The sequence below is a fragment of the Triturus cristatus genome, chromosome 7 (assembly GCF_964204655.1).
Source record: "Triturus cristatus chromosome 7, aTriCri1.1, whole genome shotgun sequence".
Lineage (NCBI taxonomy): Eukaryota > Metazoa > Chordata > Amphibia > Caudata > Salamandridae > Triturus > Triturus cristatus.
The window spans coordinates 420,779,546-420,798,390 of NC_140590.1; the positions used below are offsets into that span (position 1 = coordinate 420,779,546).

Genomic DNA, 18,845 nt, shown 5'->3' on the forward strand with positions numbered 1-18,845 from the left:
CAAATTTGTGCAGGACAGAAAAAGATCATATGTAAGTCGTCTTCTCTCATAAGAGGGCAAACCTGGCAATTAGGAGTAGTCTGCGTATTAAGCCAGTGCTCTGTGTGTGCCCTCAGCGGGAGAGATCCATAACGCCACTACAAATACAATTTACGTGTTAGTGGTGGAGCAACATCATCTAGGACCAGCTCCAGATGGTAATAGTCCTTGAGAGCAATGAAATGTATGGACAATGACTCTTGGCAAAGTGATTTAAATGCTGCCTGTAACTTGAACTCGCGGTAAGCGTCGGCCAATGATCTACGGGAGATCCTTGGGCAGGCGCTCCGCGGGTCAAGCCACAACTCTGGCTTCCCCATCATATAAAAGGTGTTCTTGATATATTTAAACCAGGGTATATGCAGCACCTTAGGGAAGCACAGAATTTCTTCTAGTTCTGCTCTATAACTAGATAACTCTAGGGAACTCCAAACTCTACGCCAGTACGTCAAAGGCCTCAGTCCCAATTCTTCAGAAATTGGTCTTAGGCCAAGATCCAATCTCAACGGGAGGAGCGGGGTGTTTGATGGTAGGGCGGTCAGTTGTCGGATAAAGTTGTTCTCAGTTGTCTGCAACTTCTGACACGCTACATGTCCCCATATCTCACCCCCGTAGATTACTGCCCCTCTAGCCTGTGTTTTGTAGATATGGAGAGGTGGGCCAAGTGGCTTGTAGGAGGACCTAGAGATCAACCTGGTTATGCCACCTGCAAGTTGGGCAAGTTTCAAATTTGCTCTGGTAATATGCGTATCCCAGGTCAAAGATTGATTCAAGGTGACACCTAAATATTCAAATGTAGAGACCCGGGCCAAACTTTCTTGTCCAATCGTGGGGTTTGGACGGGTTGAAGGAGGTGGGTTGAACGTCATGAATTTAGTTTTGGTCGCGTTCACCTCCAAACCACGGTGCTCACAAAAATTAATGAATCCAGCCAAGATTCTCTGGAGGCCCATTGGTGATTTTGAGAGCAGGAGAGTATCGTCCGCAAACATGATTGCGGGTACCCTCCTGCCATTCAACACTGGGGCATCAATATAGCTAAGCCCTGTCAGGAAGTCTATAACACCGTTCACGAAGAGGCAGAACAGGGTCGGTGCAAGCACACAGCCCTGTCTGACCCCCGTGTCCACGGGGAAATCCTCTGTTAGTGCACCTCCCTTGCCGCATCTGACTTTAGCATAATTGCCCTGGTGGAGCCTCATTAACATAGTTAAGATGTCGCCCGGAAAATCTAAATCTTTAAGTACCATCAATAATTTGGCACGGGGGACCAAGTCAAATGCTGCCCGCAGGTCAACAAAGACCGTATACAGCGTGCCTCTGCCCGCAGTCACAGTTTTCCAATATAAGTAATTGAATCGAAAAATCTGATCTATTGTAGAGACGCCTTCCCTGAACCCAGCCTGGTATGGGCTCAATATGTCCCTCTCTGCAATCCAAGTTTGGAGACGATTCAATAATAGTCTTCCAAACAACTTTTGTGTGACGTCTATTAAGCTAATTGGTCTATAATTGGAAGGGAGCAGAGGGGACCCCTTTTTGAATATTGGGACAATCTCTGCTCCCAACCAAGTATTTGGGACCTCCATGCCGGCCAGAATGGAATTAAATAAGCACAGCAGGTATGGCGCCCAGACGACTGGTTCATTTTTGAATAAGTCACCAGGCAATCCATCAAGCCCCGGTGCCTTGCCTGGTGCTAATCTGTCTATCGCCTCGTGTACCTCCCTTAGAGTAAAAAAGTGCCCTTTGGTATTGTCAATAATAAAATTGGACGTCTCCGATGTATTTAGTGTACTATATAGAGATTTGAAATGATTACGCCATGCGTTAGCTGAAATATTAGGTTCGGTTGCATCGGGTAATGTATCTGTCCCTGTATTTACAAGGCGCCAGAATAAGCGGGAATCGTCTTTTGCTAGTGTCATTTTTAGTTTCTCCCACCTATTGTGCTCCCATTCCTTTTGGGCAGCGCCAGTCATGCATTTGTAAGCTAAACGCCTAGCCCTGATAACCTCAATCCCTAGACCCTCTTTCAATGCGGCCAGGAGGTTTGATTTAGCCTTCCGGCATGCAGAGTTATACCAGCTGGGAATGTGTGGGCATTTAGTGGGTCCTTCCTGCGTTGTAAAAAGGATGTCAGATAATGCCAGGGTTAGGTCTGTATGAAGAGTCCCCCACTCAGTCCAGTTATCGGGGCAATCATTTCGGTCAATGACTTCCAGAGCCTTAGTAAAAATGGGAGTCGCCCGGGCATAAAGACTGGGGAGATTGTCTGGGTTAAGAAGTAATCTTTCCCATCTCACTCTCCGTCGGTTGTTGGCAATAGTTAGACCCGCCCGATGGGACGTGGTCTGCTCCCTCGTAACCGCGCAATCTGGAAAAATGTATTCTGCTTCAAGAGCGCGGTGGTCACTATCCACAACTGGCAAAACCCTAAAGTCTTTGATGGAAGACCAGGATGCTAAGGGGACAAGAATGTAGTCCAATTTTGATTCCCTCCCACCCCTGCTGAATGTGTGTTTTGGTGGGATATCGGATTTTTTCCGACCATTGCAAGCCCGTAAACCGAATTTTAAGGTTAGTGTTGTGAGTTGGACCGCAAGAGGTGTCCATGCTTTTGGTCTGGGCGCCTCCAGAAGAGGTATGGACCAGAGCGCGTCCTCTTCTTCGGCCAAACCATCTATAAGGCCAGAGAGGGGCTCATAATGACAATTGAAGTCGCCACCAATTAAGTAGGGCGTATCCGCAGGAATTTCGCTTAAAACTAGAGCGAGTTCCTCAATAGTACGGGATTCCGACCCGTTAATTACTGGGCGGCAATAAACATTTACCAGCATGAGTCTATTAGAGTTAGGCCATTCCAATAGTACCACAAGGATATCCTCTGTGGAAAGTGAGTGTAGGACAGCACTGCATCCCAAGTCAGCTGCTAACCATATTGCCAGTCCACCCGAGGGTCGTCCTTTTCCTCCCCATTTTGCTTGCATGGTAAATGATGCGTATCCTTGATACATCACCTCGTCACATGCCCAGGTTTCCTGGAACATGCAGATGTCCTTACTCCTAATGAATGTGTTCCATTCTGGGCAGTGTAACTTGTTTGCAAGGCCCGCCACATTCCACGATAGCACTTTTATAACGTGGGAGTTAGTATTACCAGTGGATTCATCTGTAAGGGTACTACCCAGATCATTTACTGGAGATATACACATATCAGGGACAGGGGCTGTGGTAATCACCACCTCAACTGGCTGGGTATCCAGATTTTAAAAAAAAATTGTGGTCTACCAGGTTCCTGGGCTCAGCCTTCGATTCGATGGGTTGGGTTCCTTTACTGGAGCAAATGGGACACATTCCTCTTTATTACTTGTCCTAATCAGTCAGTCCACCCATTCTAGACTCCCAAATCTATTCTGCGTGGGAAAGTAGTCAAGGTGTGATTTGTCGTTCATATAGGGGATACCCCTTTTCTCAAAGCTCTGCCTATGACCTCTACTGCGTACCAGTTCCCAGTCGCCCTCACCCTGCATTTGCACTAGAGGTGGGTAAAAGAAAGATAATGGTAGAGCTTGGATTGTTGTTCCCCTGTCACGGTAGGGCCAGTTAGATATATGGGAGACTGTCCTCGGGTCCCGAAAATTGACCAAGACACAGTCTCCCTGTATAGATTTCTTCAGGCCACCCAACCATTGAACTCTTCTTACCATCAGAACCTGGCTATTTATTCCCACAGGGAGTGGTCTGTTAATTGTGAGCCAATTGATAACCTTGTTTTTGAGCGATGCAACTGACTCTTGGGATGGTTCTTTTAAGGCTGGGATACCTGCTAAAATTATAGTGTAGGGGCTAGCCTCCGGCGGTAGGTTAATAATCATTGGTTTCCCACTAATGCTATTATTCAAGCCCTTGGTGCAGCGTGTAGGCGAACTCTTGTTTGGGCTTCTATTAGGTGTCAAATCAGTGGCTGGTACTTTGTGCGGAAGAGGCGGTATATAGGTTTTGGAGGGAAGGGTAGAAGGATTCAGATTGGTAACGGGGGGGGGTAGATTATTCGTCGCACCACTTGAGACAGTATCTGGGGCTATATTTTCTTTTGTGCAGGCAGCTTTTAATTTAGTCATATCATTAACAATACGATTTAGGGTAGTTTCTATTTTCCCCAAACGTGCTTCCAGGGGATTAAGTAGTCGCCTCATCAGATTATAGATATCTGAGAGTGTAATGTCCTCCTCACCCAGAGTTGAACCATTAATATCTGGTTTATTCGATGACAAATTAGATGACAAAAGCCCTTTGGATTGTAGTGGTGTTTGGTGTTTATTAGTAGGCTCAGATTTCTTGGCCTGTGGTGCGGCTAAAAGTTTGGTATTTTTGCATTTTTTCCCCCGTGACGTCTGGGGCTTCTTGTTATTTTTAGGAATGGCTCCTTCCCTCACCCCTATCCCATTGCGATCGAGCTGCGTAGACCCCAAACTATTATCCTCCCTACGAAGTACGGAAGTATTGCAACTAGTCTTTGAATTGGGAGGTTTAGGTTGAGGGAGGGGGAGGGGCAATATACTAAGATCAACCCGGGATGAAGTAGTGCAATCAGAGTTGGGAGTGCCTTGTAAAATGGGACGTGGCAATCTAGCCGATTCAAGCGTTTCATGTAAACCCTCTCTCCCAACCATATGTGGACTGACATCAAGTCTCTGAGACGGGGTTGTTATTGCGGCTAGAGGGCCCAACGATGATCTTCTTACCCATTCGATTTCCTGAGAGATACGTCGTTCCAGTGTGGTGATATCCTCAATTAATAGTGTGCCAGCTTTGGCAAAGTATGAATCCAAAGTGCATTGGGGATTCCCAGCAGCGCTCTGAGTCTTGCTTCGGGTCTCCCTCGTGGCCATTCTTCCGCGGCTATCCTCTAGCAGGCAGCAGGGGGCACGAGAGGGCAAGTGACAGAGTAACTGACCGAGACCGATCTTGACCGTCCTCGAACGGCCTCAAACGGCCCGCTCTTTGCCCGGTCTTCGCCCCGGTCTGCGTCCCGCGCGCGTACCGCTGGCGCGTAGGGACCGGAAGGTTGTTATTAAGAGGGAGGGCGTGGAGGAGGCGGGGCCGGGAAGAGGGACCAGGTGTGCAGGAAGAATTGGCAGAGTGCACCCTGGGCCTCGCAGTCCCGTGTGATCAGCCTCCTTGGTGGGTCCCTCAGGTGTCAGCAAAGCGTCCTCTCAAGGCAGGTAACAGCAAACCCAACAGCGTCCCTGCGCTTTTTAGCGGCACAGGAAACAACCGACTTTCGAGCGGCTCCCGCGAAGCGGGGGCCGCGAGGAGTTGAGTTAATCAGCAAGCGTCCTCCCAGGGCGAGTAGCATGTATAACAATTGTAAACTGCATCCCTCCCATTTGAAATCTGATATAGTATGCATACAAAATTATGCTTTTTTATGCCCCCGCTAATGGCGCCTCAATCAGTTATTCCATTACAATGCACGGATGGTGAAGTATTTGCATGTCTCCTAACAACCGCCTACATGCCTCTATGGCAAACAGGCATGTGTTATTCACAAATGTATTCACTTGCTGCAGAAAAGCATCGACTAATCTAATTATTTTGCTGTTATCCCAAACTAGGGTAGCACCCCACAGACTATGAAGTGTATTATTCCATGCACTCAATGTCCAGTTCGGTCAAGTAACTACAGAGTTCAATGTTTAAATTGATTTGCATTACATTCGCAGGCGAGCGGCCTAACCCACATCCACCGTGCAACTCCATCCATAGCTCCTGCGCCACTATGTGAAATGACTGTTCATTGATACACCCATTGGCTTTCCAAAATGGATGAGTGATCAGCGTTCATCCATGACACCTTCTGCTGTCGCTTCTTTCTGACAAGCTGCTGCCTCGGGATGTTCGAACAGAGCATGTTCCAGTCTTGACATTTTTCGACAAAGGTTTTAGAAATCAACATTTACATAAACTCTATAAATAATAATGCGATCCTCAATAAATATAACAAAATTGTTTATAGATTGAGATGAACTAATAAGGCTCACTATGCCTGCAACACAATAATTGTCCTTACTTGTTTTACACCCTTGTTTATAACTGTAGAACACCAAAGATCTGTCAGTGAGTAATCCTCCCGTTTGGATGCTTCTACGAGTTTAGCCAAGGCTTTGGGAACATCAAATAATGGCTTGGCTATTCTATTGCAGAATGCCTCATTCAATTCCTCCAGTTGAGAGACCCAGTCTCCGTTATCATAGAGCTCTGTCATGCCCCTGCAAGAAAAGAACCAAGGAAAAAACGTTACTGGTGGTGTTTACAGTTTCTTCCACTTCATTCCCTCCACTGACTGCCAGTGTGAGCTTGTTTTCCCGCCCAGATGTCTTTCATCCACTCCTACCCAAGGGGACCTCGGTTCATGAAGGTAGAAGATAAATCATCGATCACTGTGCACGGGTGAAAGTTCACTGGAACGTTTCACTACTACGTACTACTGATGTAAGCTGACCAACTACACCTTGTAACTCAACAGTGGGAAGGGACTAACCAAACATCCAGTGACCAATTACGTTTGTGGCCAGTGTGACGCACACCAATTACGGACTAAAACAAGAATACATCTTTTTCCAGACCTTTTATAAATTTCCTGATTCTTAAATTATGCTGCTTTTAATTTTTTAAGTGTCAGTTGCCATCTTGTGGCTAGGAGTGGGCTTTTTGTTTAATATTCGGTTTGTAAAAACAAGTCTTCATGCAACTTGCCCGGCGCTATACTCCCATTTAACTGGTTTCCCTACCAGTCATGTTTTAAATGTGCATACAGTATTTATCATACATAATCTGACAGAAGAACATATAAGTCAATAAATCCATAGGCCACACGTATCAACATTAGGAATAGCGATGACCTAATTGCGATTTTCTACGAATCGCTATTCTTAATTTATGAAACTCCAAGGGCCCGTTTGTAACCGCAAAAAAGGGTTTTGGTATGTACAAACACTGTTTTGTGAGTCAGTGACTTGCAAAATAATGTTTGCGAGTTTGCTATTAGGAAAGGGCATCCCTTCCTAAAAGCGAGTCTGAATGCTATATTCCATTGTTTTGCAACCGCATTTGCTGCCGCTAAACACTCACAGTTTACCAACTACTTCAAGAGGGTCGTAAGCCACCCACAAATGGGAAGGGGTCCCCAGGGGAACCCTTCCCCTTTGTGAATGGATGCGAAAATATTTTTTTAAGAGAAGGCAGTGGGCCCAAGGACCACTGCCTACTCTTAAAAAATTAAACAGAAATGTTTAATTTTTCTTTTTTAAATGCATTAAATTTACATTTATTTATTTTCTTTTAAACTGCTTTCTTGAAAAAGCAGTCAGAGACATGGTGGTCTGCTGACTCCAGCAGGCCACCATCCCTGCGAGTGCTGGCAATTCCCAATGGGTCACAAATTGCGAACTGCCTCTTGTATATTGATAAGGCAGGTCATTTGCGACCCCGTTAGGAATTGCAAACATTGTCTGAGACACTGTTGTACATACCATTTTGTGAATTGTAAATTGGGAGTCCCAAAACATGGCAATTTGCAACTTCCAAAATGCAATAGTTGTACATCTGGCCTCAAGAGTTTTTTTAGCGATTCCTAGGGGGCTACTAATTGGCCTACCTCTCTAATATTAATGGAGTATGCCGCAATTTGCGACCCCCTAGGAATCGCAAAAATCCGTGGGACCGATGCTTGCTCTTAAAAGACGTTTTTGCCACCATTCCCAAAGAGGAAGGGGTAACTTGAAGTTGGTGGAAAGATGCAAATGTTTTGCGACCGCATTCACAGTCGCAAACCATCCATACATACCGCTGTGATTCGGTATTTGGAAGGAATGCCCTAAACACGCCTCTCCCAAATACCAAATGGCAAACCCATTTTGTGATTCGATAACAGGTAACCGAATCGTAAAACAGGGTCTGATACATAGGAAAAGCCTTTTTTTCATTCTCAAACTGGGCCAATTCTGCGAATCGGCCTGTTTGCAAATGCAGAATAGGTTCATACATGCGCCCCTATGTTCTCATGGGAACAGTCCAGCCTGAACTATCAAGCCAGGTCCTCCCTGGAATGGAAACAAGCATCCTGGGTCCAGTTTCAGGGTTTCACCCCTCATCAACCTTGCTATTTCTGTGATTGGGGGTAAATGTTTGTTTTGTTCAGCATTCCGTCCATCATCTGTTCTTTTTGCAAGTGCGAAGGGTATGCCCAGACGTGTGTCCTGTGCTCACTGTGTAATTGGATTCAAGCAAGCCTGGCTGATGAGGAGTGATATACTGAAACCAGTCCTAGGATGCTTATTTCTGGTTCTAGGGTGGACCTGACTGATTCGCATATGGCTGGGTCCAAACTGGGGTGGCGTGGAAAGCAAAGAAACAACAGATTTAATCCAGATCTGTGACTGGGGGAATGTTTGTTTGTTCAGCATTCTGTCCATCATTTGTTCTTTTTACCTTTAGAAAGTTGGCTTTTCCTACTGGCACCATTTGATGCCTCCTGACTGTCTCTGGAATACACTTCTGGAGTCGGTGACAGTTGGCTTCCTGCATTCCCTGTAAACAGCCACACTCAAAGGAAGAGTAGGTGTGGATGAGTGGTTAATTAGTATGCTGATGGGTCATCCTGAGCAAAATGGGCGGGAAGAGCTGACACATATTCCTGAAAGGGCTGTGTCCTGTCCACACACAAGGCTTGCATACAACCCTTTAGTGAGTCTGGACAAAGGACAGGAAAGGCAGGTTCTTGTGTACTTCCAAGGCCCAACTGATTATAAGTACTGGACCTCTGATACCATCAATTCAGATCACTTCTGAAACTGAGGGCATTCTACCACGAAGAAAGACTTCTGTGCTGCCAGGAGGGACTACCACTTTGCTGAATTGTTTTTCTGTGTTGGCCTACTGCTCGTTACCTCTTGCCTGGGAGTGAGAAGGGCTGGATCTGCATCTCAACATCCTAGAACCAAAGTGCCACCAAGGGCTTGTTGGCTTCCCTCCTGTTTTTGGAGTCCCAGGGATATCAAAGACTTCACTCTGCAACCTGCAACCAGCACCTGTACTCTGTCTGCTAGGAGTTCTGCTCTACCAAGTGGTGTCAATCCAGTCCTGGGCACTTGGAACTGAGTTTTCAGTGCTGTAGCAGAGAAAATCCATGCAATGACAATGTTGCACCAATCAGAACGGGCACATTTCCATCGCCACTTCTGCATGAACCACAGACATCTCATCGCCAATGGTGCAAATCATCATCTCCTGTTTCAGATGCCTCTCAAACTTCGCAAGGCTCAGTGCCAATGCATTGCTTTGTGCTGCACACGTTTCTTACATCTCAGTGTTTCGATGACGACACATTGCCCTGATGTTCTTCGCAACTTGACTCTCGAGTCATACTCGACTTTGTGCGGCTCAGAAATGACGCATCGCCCCTACGGCGAGATCGACAGCGACGTATCACCTTTTTTGCTCCATGCCTCATCCTTGATACATCCAAGGTACTTTTCAGCGGGACAAGACTGATTCCTGTATACGACCCGCATTCCATCGCAGTCGGCCTGAACTTTTGGATTTGCCCTGGTCAAGAGCTACAAAACCTTTGATTCTACACACTACAAAACAGTGTATTCTTTAAAAAGTCATTTCTGGAATTCTGCTTATCGTATTTTTGTCATTTTTGTATTGCTTTACTCATAAAATATTCTCTATTTTTCTAAACTGGTGTGGGGGACTTTGGTGGTGTTATCACTGTGTTACTGTGTGTTGTGTGCAGAAATACTTTATATGTTACCTCTTAGTAAAGCCTGACAGCTTTGTACAAAGACACCAGAGGATGAGCAAAGGCTAATTTAGAGTGTGCTACTGACTTACTCTGACTATGATTGTGGCTCCAGCTTGGACAAGGCACAACCCTCTGCCAACCAGAAACCCGATTTCTAACTTTAGGCATTCTGTTATGTCCTAGGCAGTTAGTTAGAAAGCAGAACAATGCATTACTTTTTTTAGTTCTGCTTTCATCCTGTGCTTTCTGGAATGAACAATGGTAGTCTAGTCTTATGAACACCAGTGAAATGCTGCTCAAGCAATCCTTAGGACATAAATGTATTTTGTTGTAGGTGCACTATTTATCTGAAGAAATCTCTCTGAAAACAAACAGCCCCTTACAGCCGGATACATCCCATTGAAATCAGGATAGGTCATAACATTTTGTGTTTGTCAGTGGCATCACCACGGTCCTGTCCAATAACTATTTGCAGAACCATACCTGGAATTGAAATCGAATGTGGCCTTACAAACATGACTATAATGTGACTACAAATGCAGAGTATTCAGAATGTGTGCAGAGAACTGGAACATACACATTTAATTGCTGATGCCACAAAAATGTTCCTGCACACACTACACAATTAAACATTAGACACAGATTTATATATTCTTATACTTTGAATTAATTTAGAAAGAGAGATAAATGAATTCTGGGCACAGCCTGAGATATAGCTACACTTTATGCAACAAATATATTGGGCCTAGTCCTAATCTCTGGGGCATCAGACCATTGCGCGCCTGATGGTGCTCGGGCACTGGATCTTGCAAACTCATCTCCATTGTAAAAATGTTAATTGTCAACCTGAAGGAGATCACCTTACTGTCCTGGTTATGTAAATGTTGGTTTGGACTGCATAATATGCTTTTAAATCTTTGAAATTCAAAACATTCTGAGGCAGTATAGCCGCGTGGAGGTAATGCTGCTTCTGGATCTAGGTAAGGAGTGTTATTTGAGCTGTGTCTGCATTGATATGTGAATACTGGTACAGATTAAATGATGCTGGATTTTTTCCCATGGTTAAGGATTGATGTTGAAGGCAAGTTCATATTCCAAGGTGGTTATTTAGAGTTTAGCAGAAATATGGCATCTGCCAAAAATCGACTGATATTTTATCTACCCTATTTAGAATGTAAACATGGGTACACATGGGTACACACTCTAAATAGGATATATGGGAGAGCCACCAATATTTAGGGATACCCAGGAACCACCAAATTCTAAATAACTTCTGAAAAGATTTAATTGGGTGGCATGTGCATAAAGATATAGAGGAGTTGCACTTCTAAAGTGGGAACTTTAGTCATTGTGACATTCCTGAGTGTATCACAGTTCTAGAGAAAAACAAAAAACTAAATCCTGTTACTAATGTAGAACTATTAAAGGAGCATCAATTTTCAATATTAATATTCACCTACCAGGTTGATCCAGAACATCCAAATATGTACATAAAGGCATCCAAAAGATCTTGTTTTTTCATCTCCACTAGGGTGCCTAAGATAGCTACTGCCGCAGTCACGCCTCCACCAGACCCCAAGAAAGCAATTGTAGGCACATCGTCCTGAATATGGAAAAGCAAATTGAAAAAGAATAACAAAGATGTTTTCTCAGAGCCAACTGTGGCAGTACAACTGCATTCCGAGAATGAAGCTTTACATAAACATGTATAGAAATCATTAGTGGTGGATGGAACCTACATTTTGCTGTCTGAGGATTTCCAATAATAAGCACCAGAAGTCACAAACAACTCTTCAGTGAAGGATTCCGTGCCCCCACTGTCCCAAGAAGCATTTCACATTTCATCATCAGAAACATCCCACTGGATATACTATATTTACTGTTTAGTAAAGAATATTCACTGTGGCAATATTTTTGTTTCATTTTGCACTGATATGATACAGTTAGTCTCAGATTTTGCTCGTACAAAACTAATGAAATTCTGCAAGTCACAGCAAATGCTCTGCGTTTGCTGGAAGCGGATCATTTGTCTGTTTCTCTGCCCACTGTCAATTGAGCAGGTAAAAAGATAAATTGCTTTCAGACACAGGGAGCTACATGTTTAGCAGCTCACTGTGTCTAAATGTGATGCCAGCTCCCATGGAAGGCAGGTAGCTGGCAGGGACCGTGGGGGCATTAAGGTTCCCCCTGTGGTCCAGTGGAGACAGGGTGTCATGGGCACATCCAGAACACACGACCAGGCCTCAGGGGACGGGGTACCCAGGGCTGAAATTGGCCAGGGGAGGGGCGATGTGGCCCCCCTCCCCAATATTAAATATATAAAAGGCAAGGCCCTGAGAATTGAGGATCTGGGACCGGAATCATTCCAGGGAGCAGGCCACATGGCCATTACCTCCCCTATTACAAGTAGGCCGGGCCCTAGGAAATAGGGTCCCCAGGCCAAAATCATCCTTGGAGATGGGGTCCTTGGGCCCTAATATAATTACATTTGTTTTTAAAATGCCAGCCCGGGGGAAGTCACCAGAGGCCACTCCCCCTTTTCTCCATCACTCTGCAAACACACCTCTTGGAGCACTACTGGTTGGGGGATGAAGTCCCCTTGGATGCAAAGGTTCCTTGGGGGCCAGGAACCCCTTCTGTTACTTCCAGTAAGTCCCACACAGCTGGTTTGCTGAGTTTTAGTCATAGGCCCTGCCCCCTTTCTCCACCACTCTGCAAACACAACTACTAATTATAAATAACATTGAAATTCACTTAAAAAAAACAAAGGTTACAGAATCTTTATAGTTAGGAAATAGAATTTTTAAAAAACTCAAAATTAACTGGAAAAAACATAGGTTACAGGGATATTATAGTTAGGCTCAGATTTCAACTGTGCAAAACCATAGAAATTCAGTAGTCATAGTTACCTGAGCTAAGTATAACATATGCCTCTGTAAAGCACTGCTTATGACCTCATATTTTACATCCCTCAGGATATGGTCAATGACATCTGAAATGAAATCACTGATAACATCCCTGATGAGATCGGTGACAAACCAATCTCACACACCCACTCACACCCTCATACAACCTCTTGTATGACTACTCAGATAACCACACAACCAGTCACATACCCATTAACTGACCCATACAAATACTCATACAGCCACTTACCTATCCATAGAGCCACTCACTCACACAGCCACTAACACAATCACTCACTCAGACATACAGCTACTCATACAACTAGTCACTCACCCAAACGGCCACTCACAGTCATACATTCACCCATACAGCTACTATACACCCATTTATTCACCAAGACAGCCTCTCACACCCCCACTCACTCACCAATACAGCCTCTCAACACAGCCACTCACTCACGAATGTATTTATACGAATGAAATCTGAGCCTAACATTAACATCCCTATAACCTTTGTTTTTCAGTCAATTTTTGAGGTTTTTTTCAATTCTTTTTCCTAACTATAATGTCTCTGTAAGCTTTGGTTTTTTTTATTTGAATATATATATCCGGCATGATGAGCACTGTGCTATTCCTATGCTTAAACACTTTGCTGTAGACATGTCAAGAGACTTTGTCCCTTTCTATCTCGGCATGGATAGCACTGTGCTAATCCTATGCTTAAAAACTTTGATAGAAAAGCAGACATTTGAGGTGAGCAAATCTAGAGTGTCGCTGGTGTTGAGGGTGCTCTACACAGAAGCTGCCTTCCACCTAAACTTGGGAACTACCCAGAGTTCTCTTCTTCTTTTTTGCATAATTTATGCATCACTCTATGCCTGCAAGGGTATTCTTTTGGTTTATACTGGGTGCTCCCTTGTGTCTGGATAACGCTAAACCTCTCTGAAGAGCTGTAATGACAGCAAAACACATGTCAGGGGCTGCTTTTATTAATTTCAGGTTGGCTTGGATGGTAGTTTGTCAGTACAAAGCTGTAATACTGTCCTGGAGTGGTAAATTGCTTTTGTCATTTAACAGCCCCACATGTACAGCACTGTGCTATTCCTATGCTTAACCCATTCGCTGCTCGGCCTTTTCCCCCCTTGTGCTAAGCCTTTTTTTGACTATTTGTGGTAGTTTGTGCTTAGGCCACTGTAACTCTTTGACCACATAAGGTATCCACGCCAAATTTGTGTCCTTTTCTTCCAACATCATGGGGATTCTGAAGGTGTCCATGGTTTGTGGATTCCCCTGGTAAGGACTCAGAAATTAGCCAAAATATAGCTACATACACTTGATTGGCTCTCTCTAGGTTCTGTTACCCAGAATCCCTTGCAAATCTAAAAATTTGTCAAAAACAATACATTCCTTCACAGTTCTGTGGTGGAAAGTTCTGGAATCTGCATGGATCCACAAAATTCCACCCATTCCGCATTCCCCAAAGTCTTCCGAGAAAAATGGTACCTCACTTCTGTGGGTAGGCCTAGTGCCCGCGACAGGAAACGGCCCTAAATGCAACATGGACAAACCACATTTTCACAGTGAAAACTGACCCTTTTTTTGCAAAATGCCTAGCTGTTGACTTTGAACCCTAACTCTGCCTGCACCTAGGGAAACCTAGCAAACCTAAAAATTCTTGAAAATGAGACACCCAGGGGACTCCAGTATGGGGTGACTCGTCTGACTCTCACCAGGTTCTGTTACCCAGATTCTCTTGTAAACCTAAAAATTTGTCCCAAAAAACACATTTTCCTCACATTTCTGTGTTGGAAAGTTCTGTAATCTCTGTGTATCCACAACATTCCACCCACCCTGCATTCCCCAAAGCCTACCCAGAAACATGGTACCTCACTCGTGTGGGTAGGCCTTGTGCCCGTGACAGGAAACAGCCTAAAACGCAACGTGGACAAACCACATTTTCACAGTGAAAATGGGCCCCTTTTTTGCAAAGTGCCTAGCTGTAGATTTTGAACTCTAGCTCTGCCGGCACCTAGGGAAATGCAGAAAACCTATACATTTTTGAAAACTAGACACTCAGGGGAATCCAGGATGCGGTGACTTGTCTGGCTCTCACTAGATTCTGTTACACAGAATCCCTTGCAAACCTCAAAATTTGTAAAAGAAACACATTTTCCTCACATTTCTGTGTTGGAAAGTTCTGGAATCTGTGTGGATTCACGAAATTCCACCCACCCCGCATTCCCCAAAGCCTTCCAAGAAAATGGTAACTTACTTGCATGGGTGGGTCAAGTACTAGCGACAGGCAGGGGCCCAAAACCTATTGAGGAAACATCAAAATGACCCATCACAAAACAACCTGGTTTTTCAAGGGGAGTCACCTGGGTTTTTGGCCCCGGGCTAGGCGGCTTTCTTTGGAAAGTACCAATCCCACAGATTTCTGAAAACTAGACACACGGGGAGTCCAATGAGGTATGGCTTGCATGCGTCACCCAGCGTTTCCTACCCAGAATCCCCTGCAAACCTCAAATTTAGCTGAAAAAATCGCTTTTTTCTCAAATTTCTGTCTGGGAAAGTTCTGGAATCTACATGGATCCACAAATTTCCTACCACCCAGTGTTTCCCCAGGTTTCCCGATAAAAATGATACCTCACTCGTGAAAATGTGTTTTATTTTTACAAATTTTGAGGTTTGCAAGATATTCTCTGTAACAGAACCTGGTGAGAGCCAGACAAGTCACCCCATCCTGGATTTCCCTGGGTGTCTAGTTTTCAAAAATGTATTGGTTTGCTATATTTCCCTAGGTACCAGCTGTGCTCGGACCCTAAATCTACAGGTAAGCACATCCGGAAAAAAAGTCAGTGCCTAGTGGGCTTTCTGCCGCCCTGGGGAGGGAGGAAATCGGAGGCTATTGCCCCAATATGCCCCAGGGCCTATAAAAATACCCTGGCGTCTAGTCGGCTTTCTGCCACCCTGGAGGGCAGATTGGGGCAGAAAGACTGGAATTTTGTGTGGGGAGGGGTGGGGGTTTTGGCGTGCCCATATTGGGCAGCCCCACCCCTAAATTACATAATAAAATAAATCCCTGGTTTCTAGTTTACATTCTGCCCCCGCTGGGGGGGCAGAAAGACTGGAATGTTGTGGGGGAAGAGGGGAGGTCATTGACATGCCCATCTTGGGCAGCCACCACCCCGAAATCAAATGTAAAAAAATACCTGTCGTCTAGAGGGGTTTCTGCCTCCTCGGGGGGGCAGATTGGGGGCTACTGCCCCCAATCTGCACCCTATGGGGGAGCAGAAAGACTCTAATTGTGCAGTAGGGCATTGGTGTGACCATATTCAGCAGCCCCCACCCCTAATTTATGTGGTAAAAAGATTCCCTGGTTCTAGTGGGCTTTCTTCCCCCCCCAGGGAGTCAGAAAGACTGAAATTAGCCCAACATTTATGGGGGGAGCAAAGGCCCTTGCCCAGTGGACCACTCCCCCCCTCCCTGGTGCCTAGTGGGTGGATCCCTGCTTGGGAGATTCTCCCCTTTCCAATGATACCTCTCCCATCTTGCTACGTACTCGGGGGTTGAAATAGCCCCCTGAGCACGTAGACAGTGAAAATGAAATGAGCCCTAAGGCTCATTTCAGTTTCGGTTCCACTGTAATGAAGTCAGCACGACGTGTGCGCTGATCGTCATTTCGGTAAACCAAAGAAACAGCCTTGGGAGCAGGGGAAACTCTTCCCCCACTCCCGAGCCTTTTGGGGGGGAGAATGAATCTCCCTGGGGCCTGCACCAGAGGTATTCCCATGGCCATGTGATTGGACGGCCGGGCGCCGTCCGTCGGACGCATCCAAGGGGTTAAAGACTTTGCTATAGAAATGGCAAAAGACTTTGTCCCTTTCTATCTCGGTGTGGATAGCAATGTGCTAATCCAATGCTGAAAAGCAGACATTTGAGTTGAGCAAATCTAGAGTGCAGCTGGTGTTGAGGGTGCTCTACACCGGAGCTGCATTCCACCTAAACCTGGAAAGTACCCAGAGTTCTCTTCTTCTTTTTTGCATATATGTATATATATGTATATATTTATTTATATTATATATATATATATATTTATATACTTATATTTATATATATGTATATATGTGGGTTTTAAAATCTAGAATTCTTTAATAACTGTTCCACCTACATGTTTCAGCCTTTTTTACCTTGATCACGGTGAAAATTTGTGAACAGTTAGGATGTAATCACTTCCTCTTTATATCCCTAAGTGGGAATTCTGGTATTTGTAGTCTTTTTTTTAAAAGCACAGTCTATGTTCATTTCATGTTTTCTGTGTAACATTACTTTGATTTTTATTTTCGTAATTGTTATCTCTTACCAGAACTTGCTTTTTGAAAGCCCACAGACCCTTATCCATTGACAGGGTTGCATTGGTACGGAAGATATCTGTGTCAGGGATATGCCTTCAATATAACTTGTGAGGCTCTCCCTGGCATTTATTCCATGGCAGGGAGATCACTAGGGAGTTATTGCCCATCCGAGCTAATGCAGCCTTCTAATGTTAAGTACATACGGAGGAACGTGGTGTCTCTTGTTTTCCTTCTGTCATGGATTTTCGTCGTTTCCCCCTGTCTCCACATGCCGGGCGCAGCCGCTTGGTAATTTACAAAAGTCAAAAACAGTCAGAAGCAGTGTGCTCTAACTGCTGGAGCTCATGTTTGGTATGTGTGACCATTGGTTTGCAACTATCATTGGGGGCACTGGAGACAGGGTGAAACAACTAAAATCCATGACAGAAGAAGAACAGGAGACATCAAGTTCCTGCGTATGTACTGAACATTGAAAGACTGCATTAGCTCGGATGGGCAATAACTTCCTCTCACGCCGTAGTGATTTTCCTGCAATATAGAACTCTTAATGCTTGCTTATTGGTTTAAGCTCTACCAATGGGAACAATAGATGGAGATTTTAAAGGAACCAAACAATGAGTACTTTTTAAAATTACACGATTGCACGGAAGAAGGCATAAAGCCGAAACGCATTGGCAAAAATAAAGTCAATAAAATTACCTCTTGAGTGCTACGATGGGTTTTTCAAGTTGTTGTGTAACAAAGCAGTTCCCACCCATTTACGGCTGCACCCGTCGCAAGTTCGGCAACCATGGTGGGCTCGTGTGGATGAATATATATAAATATATCTAAAAAGAGCCAATCCTTGCCATTGCAAAGCGAGTAGTGCACACTTGAGTCCAATTTTAATTGATTTATGTCATCAACCTTGCTGGCAAACGCGTTTTGGCCATAATGGCCATTGTCAATGTCAACGTCCAAACAACACCACACATTTTTAAACAAAGAACGTACTTGCAATATTGAAGAAAAGTTGCCGACATCTTAGAATGGTCACGACTTTTCAAACAGAATCTAGTAAATTCATCATTACTTTCTGTTCATTCTAAATGATTTATATTTCTTTGTAAACACATAGGGGCCGAGATCAAATCCTAAACTTTCTACTTTTGGTATTCACAGAAAGCATTTAGTAGTAGTAGTAAAGTTAGGACTCCTAACTTTACTACTACTAAACTGAGGCAAAATTCTAACTTTATGACTTTCGGTATTCACAAAAGGCATTTAGTAGTAGTAAAGCGAGGAGTCCTAACTTTACTACTACTAAATGCCTTCTGTGAATACCAAAAGTAGTAAGTTTAGGATTTTATCTCAGTTTAGTAGTAGTAAAGTTAGAAGTCCTAACTTTACTACTACTAAATACCTTCTGTGAATACCAAAAGTAGTAAGTTTAGGATTTTATCTCAGATTAGTTCTGTGAATTGGCCCCATTATTATCATATTCAATTAATACCATACAAAGTAACCATGGCACATATCATATTTTACTAATACAAAACATTATTGAAAAATTATTATTATTGATAATTAATAATTTGCGATGAGAGGGCATGTCATATAACTGTGTTTGTGCCAGATTTGTGTGGGATAATAAATTCTGTTACATAGAGCTCTGAATGGGCAGTGCTAAAAAGTTCCTAACAGTTTAATTTTTCATATGCCCATCTCCTATTTAGAGCAATTCGATCA

General features: G+C 44.2%; 1 protein-coding gene across 1 annotated transcript in view; it reads right to left on the reverse strand.

The window, feature by feature from the left end:
- LOC146809847 (cytosolic phospholipase A2 gamma-like) overlaps window positions 1-18,845 on the reverse strand; it is a 780,602-nt gene that overhangs the window by 518,518 nt on the left and 243,239 nt on the right. The window contains exons 4-5 of the mRNA XM_085616715.1: window positions 11,317-11,459; window positions 6,116-6,314 (exon numbers count right to left, since the gene is read on the reverse strand). Of these exons, the coding sequence (XP_085472841.1) occupies window positions 6,116-6,314; window positions 11,317-11,459 (342 nt within the window). The remainder of the gene's footprint in view (window positions 1-6,115; window positions 6,315-11,316; window positions 11,460-18,845) is intronic.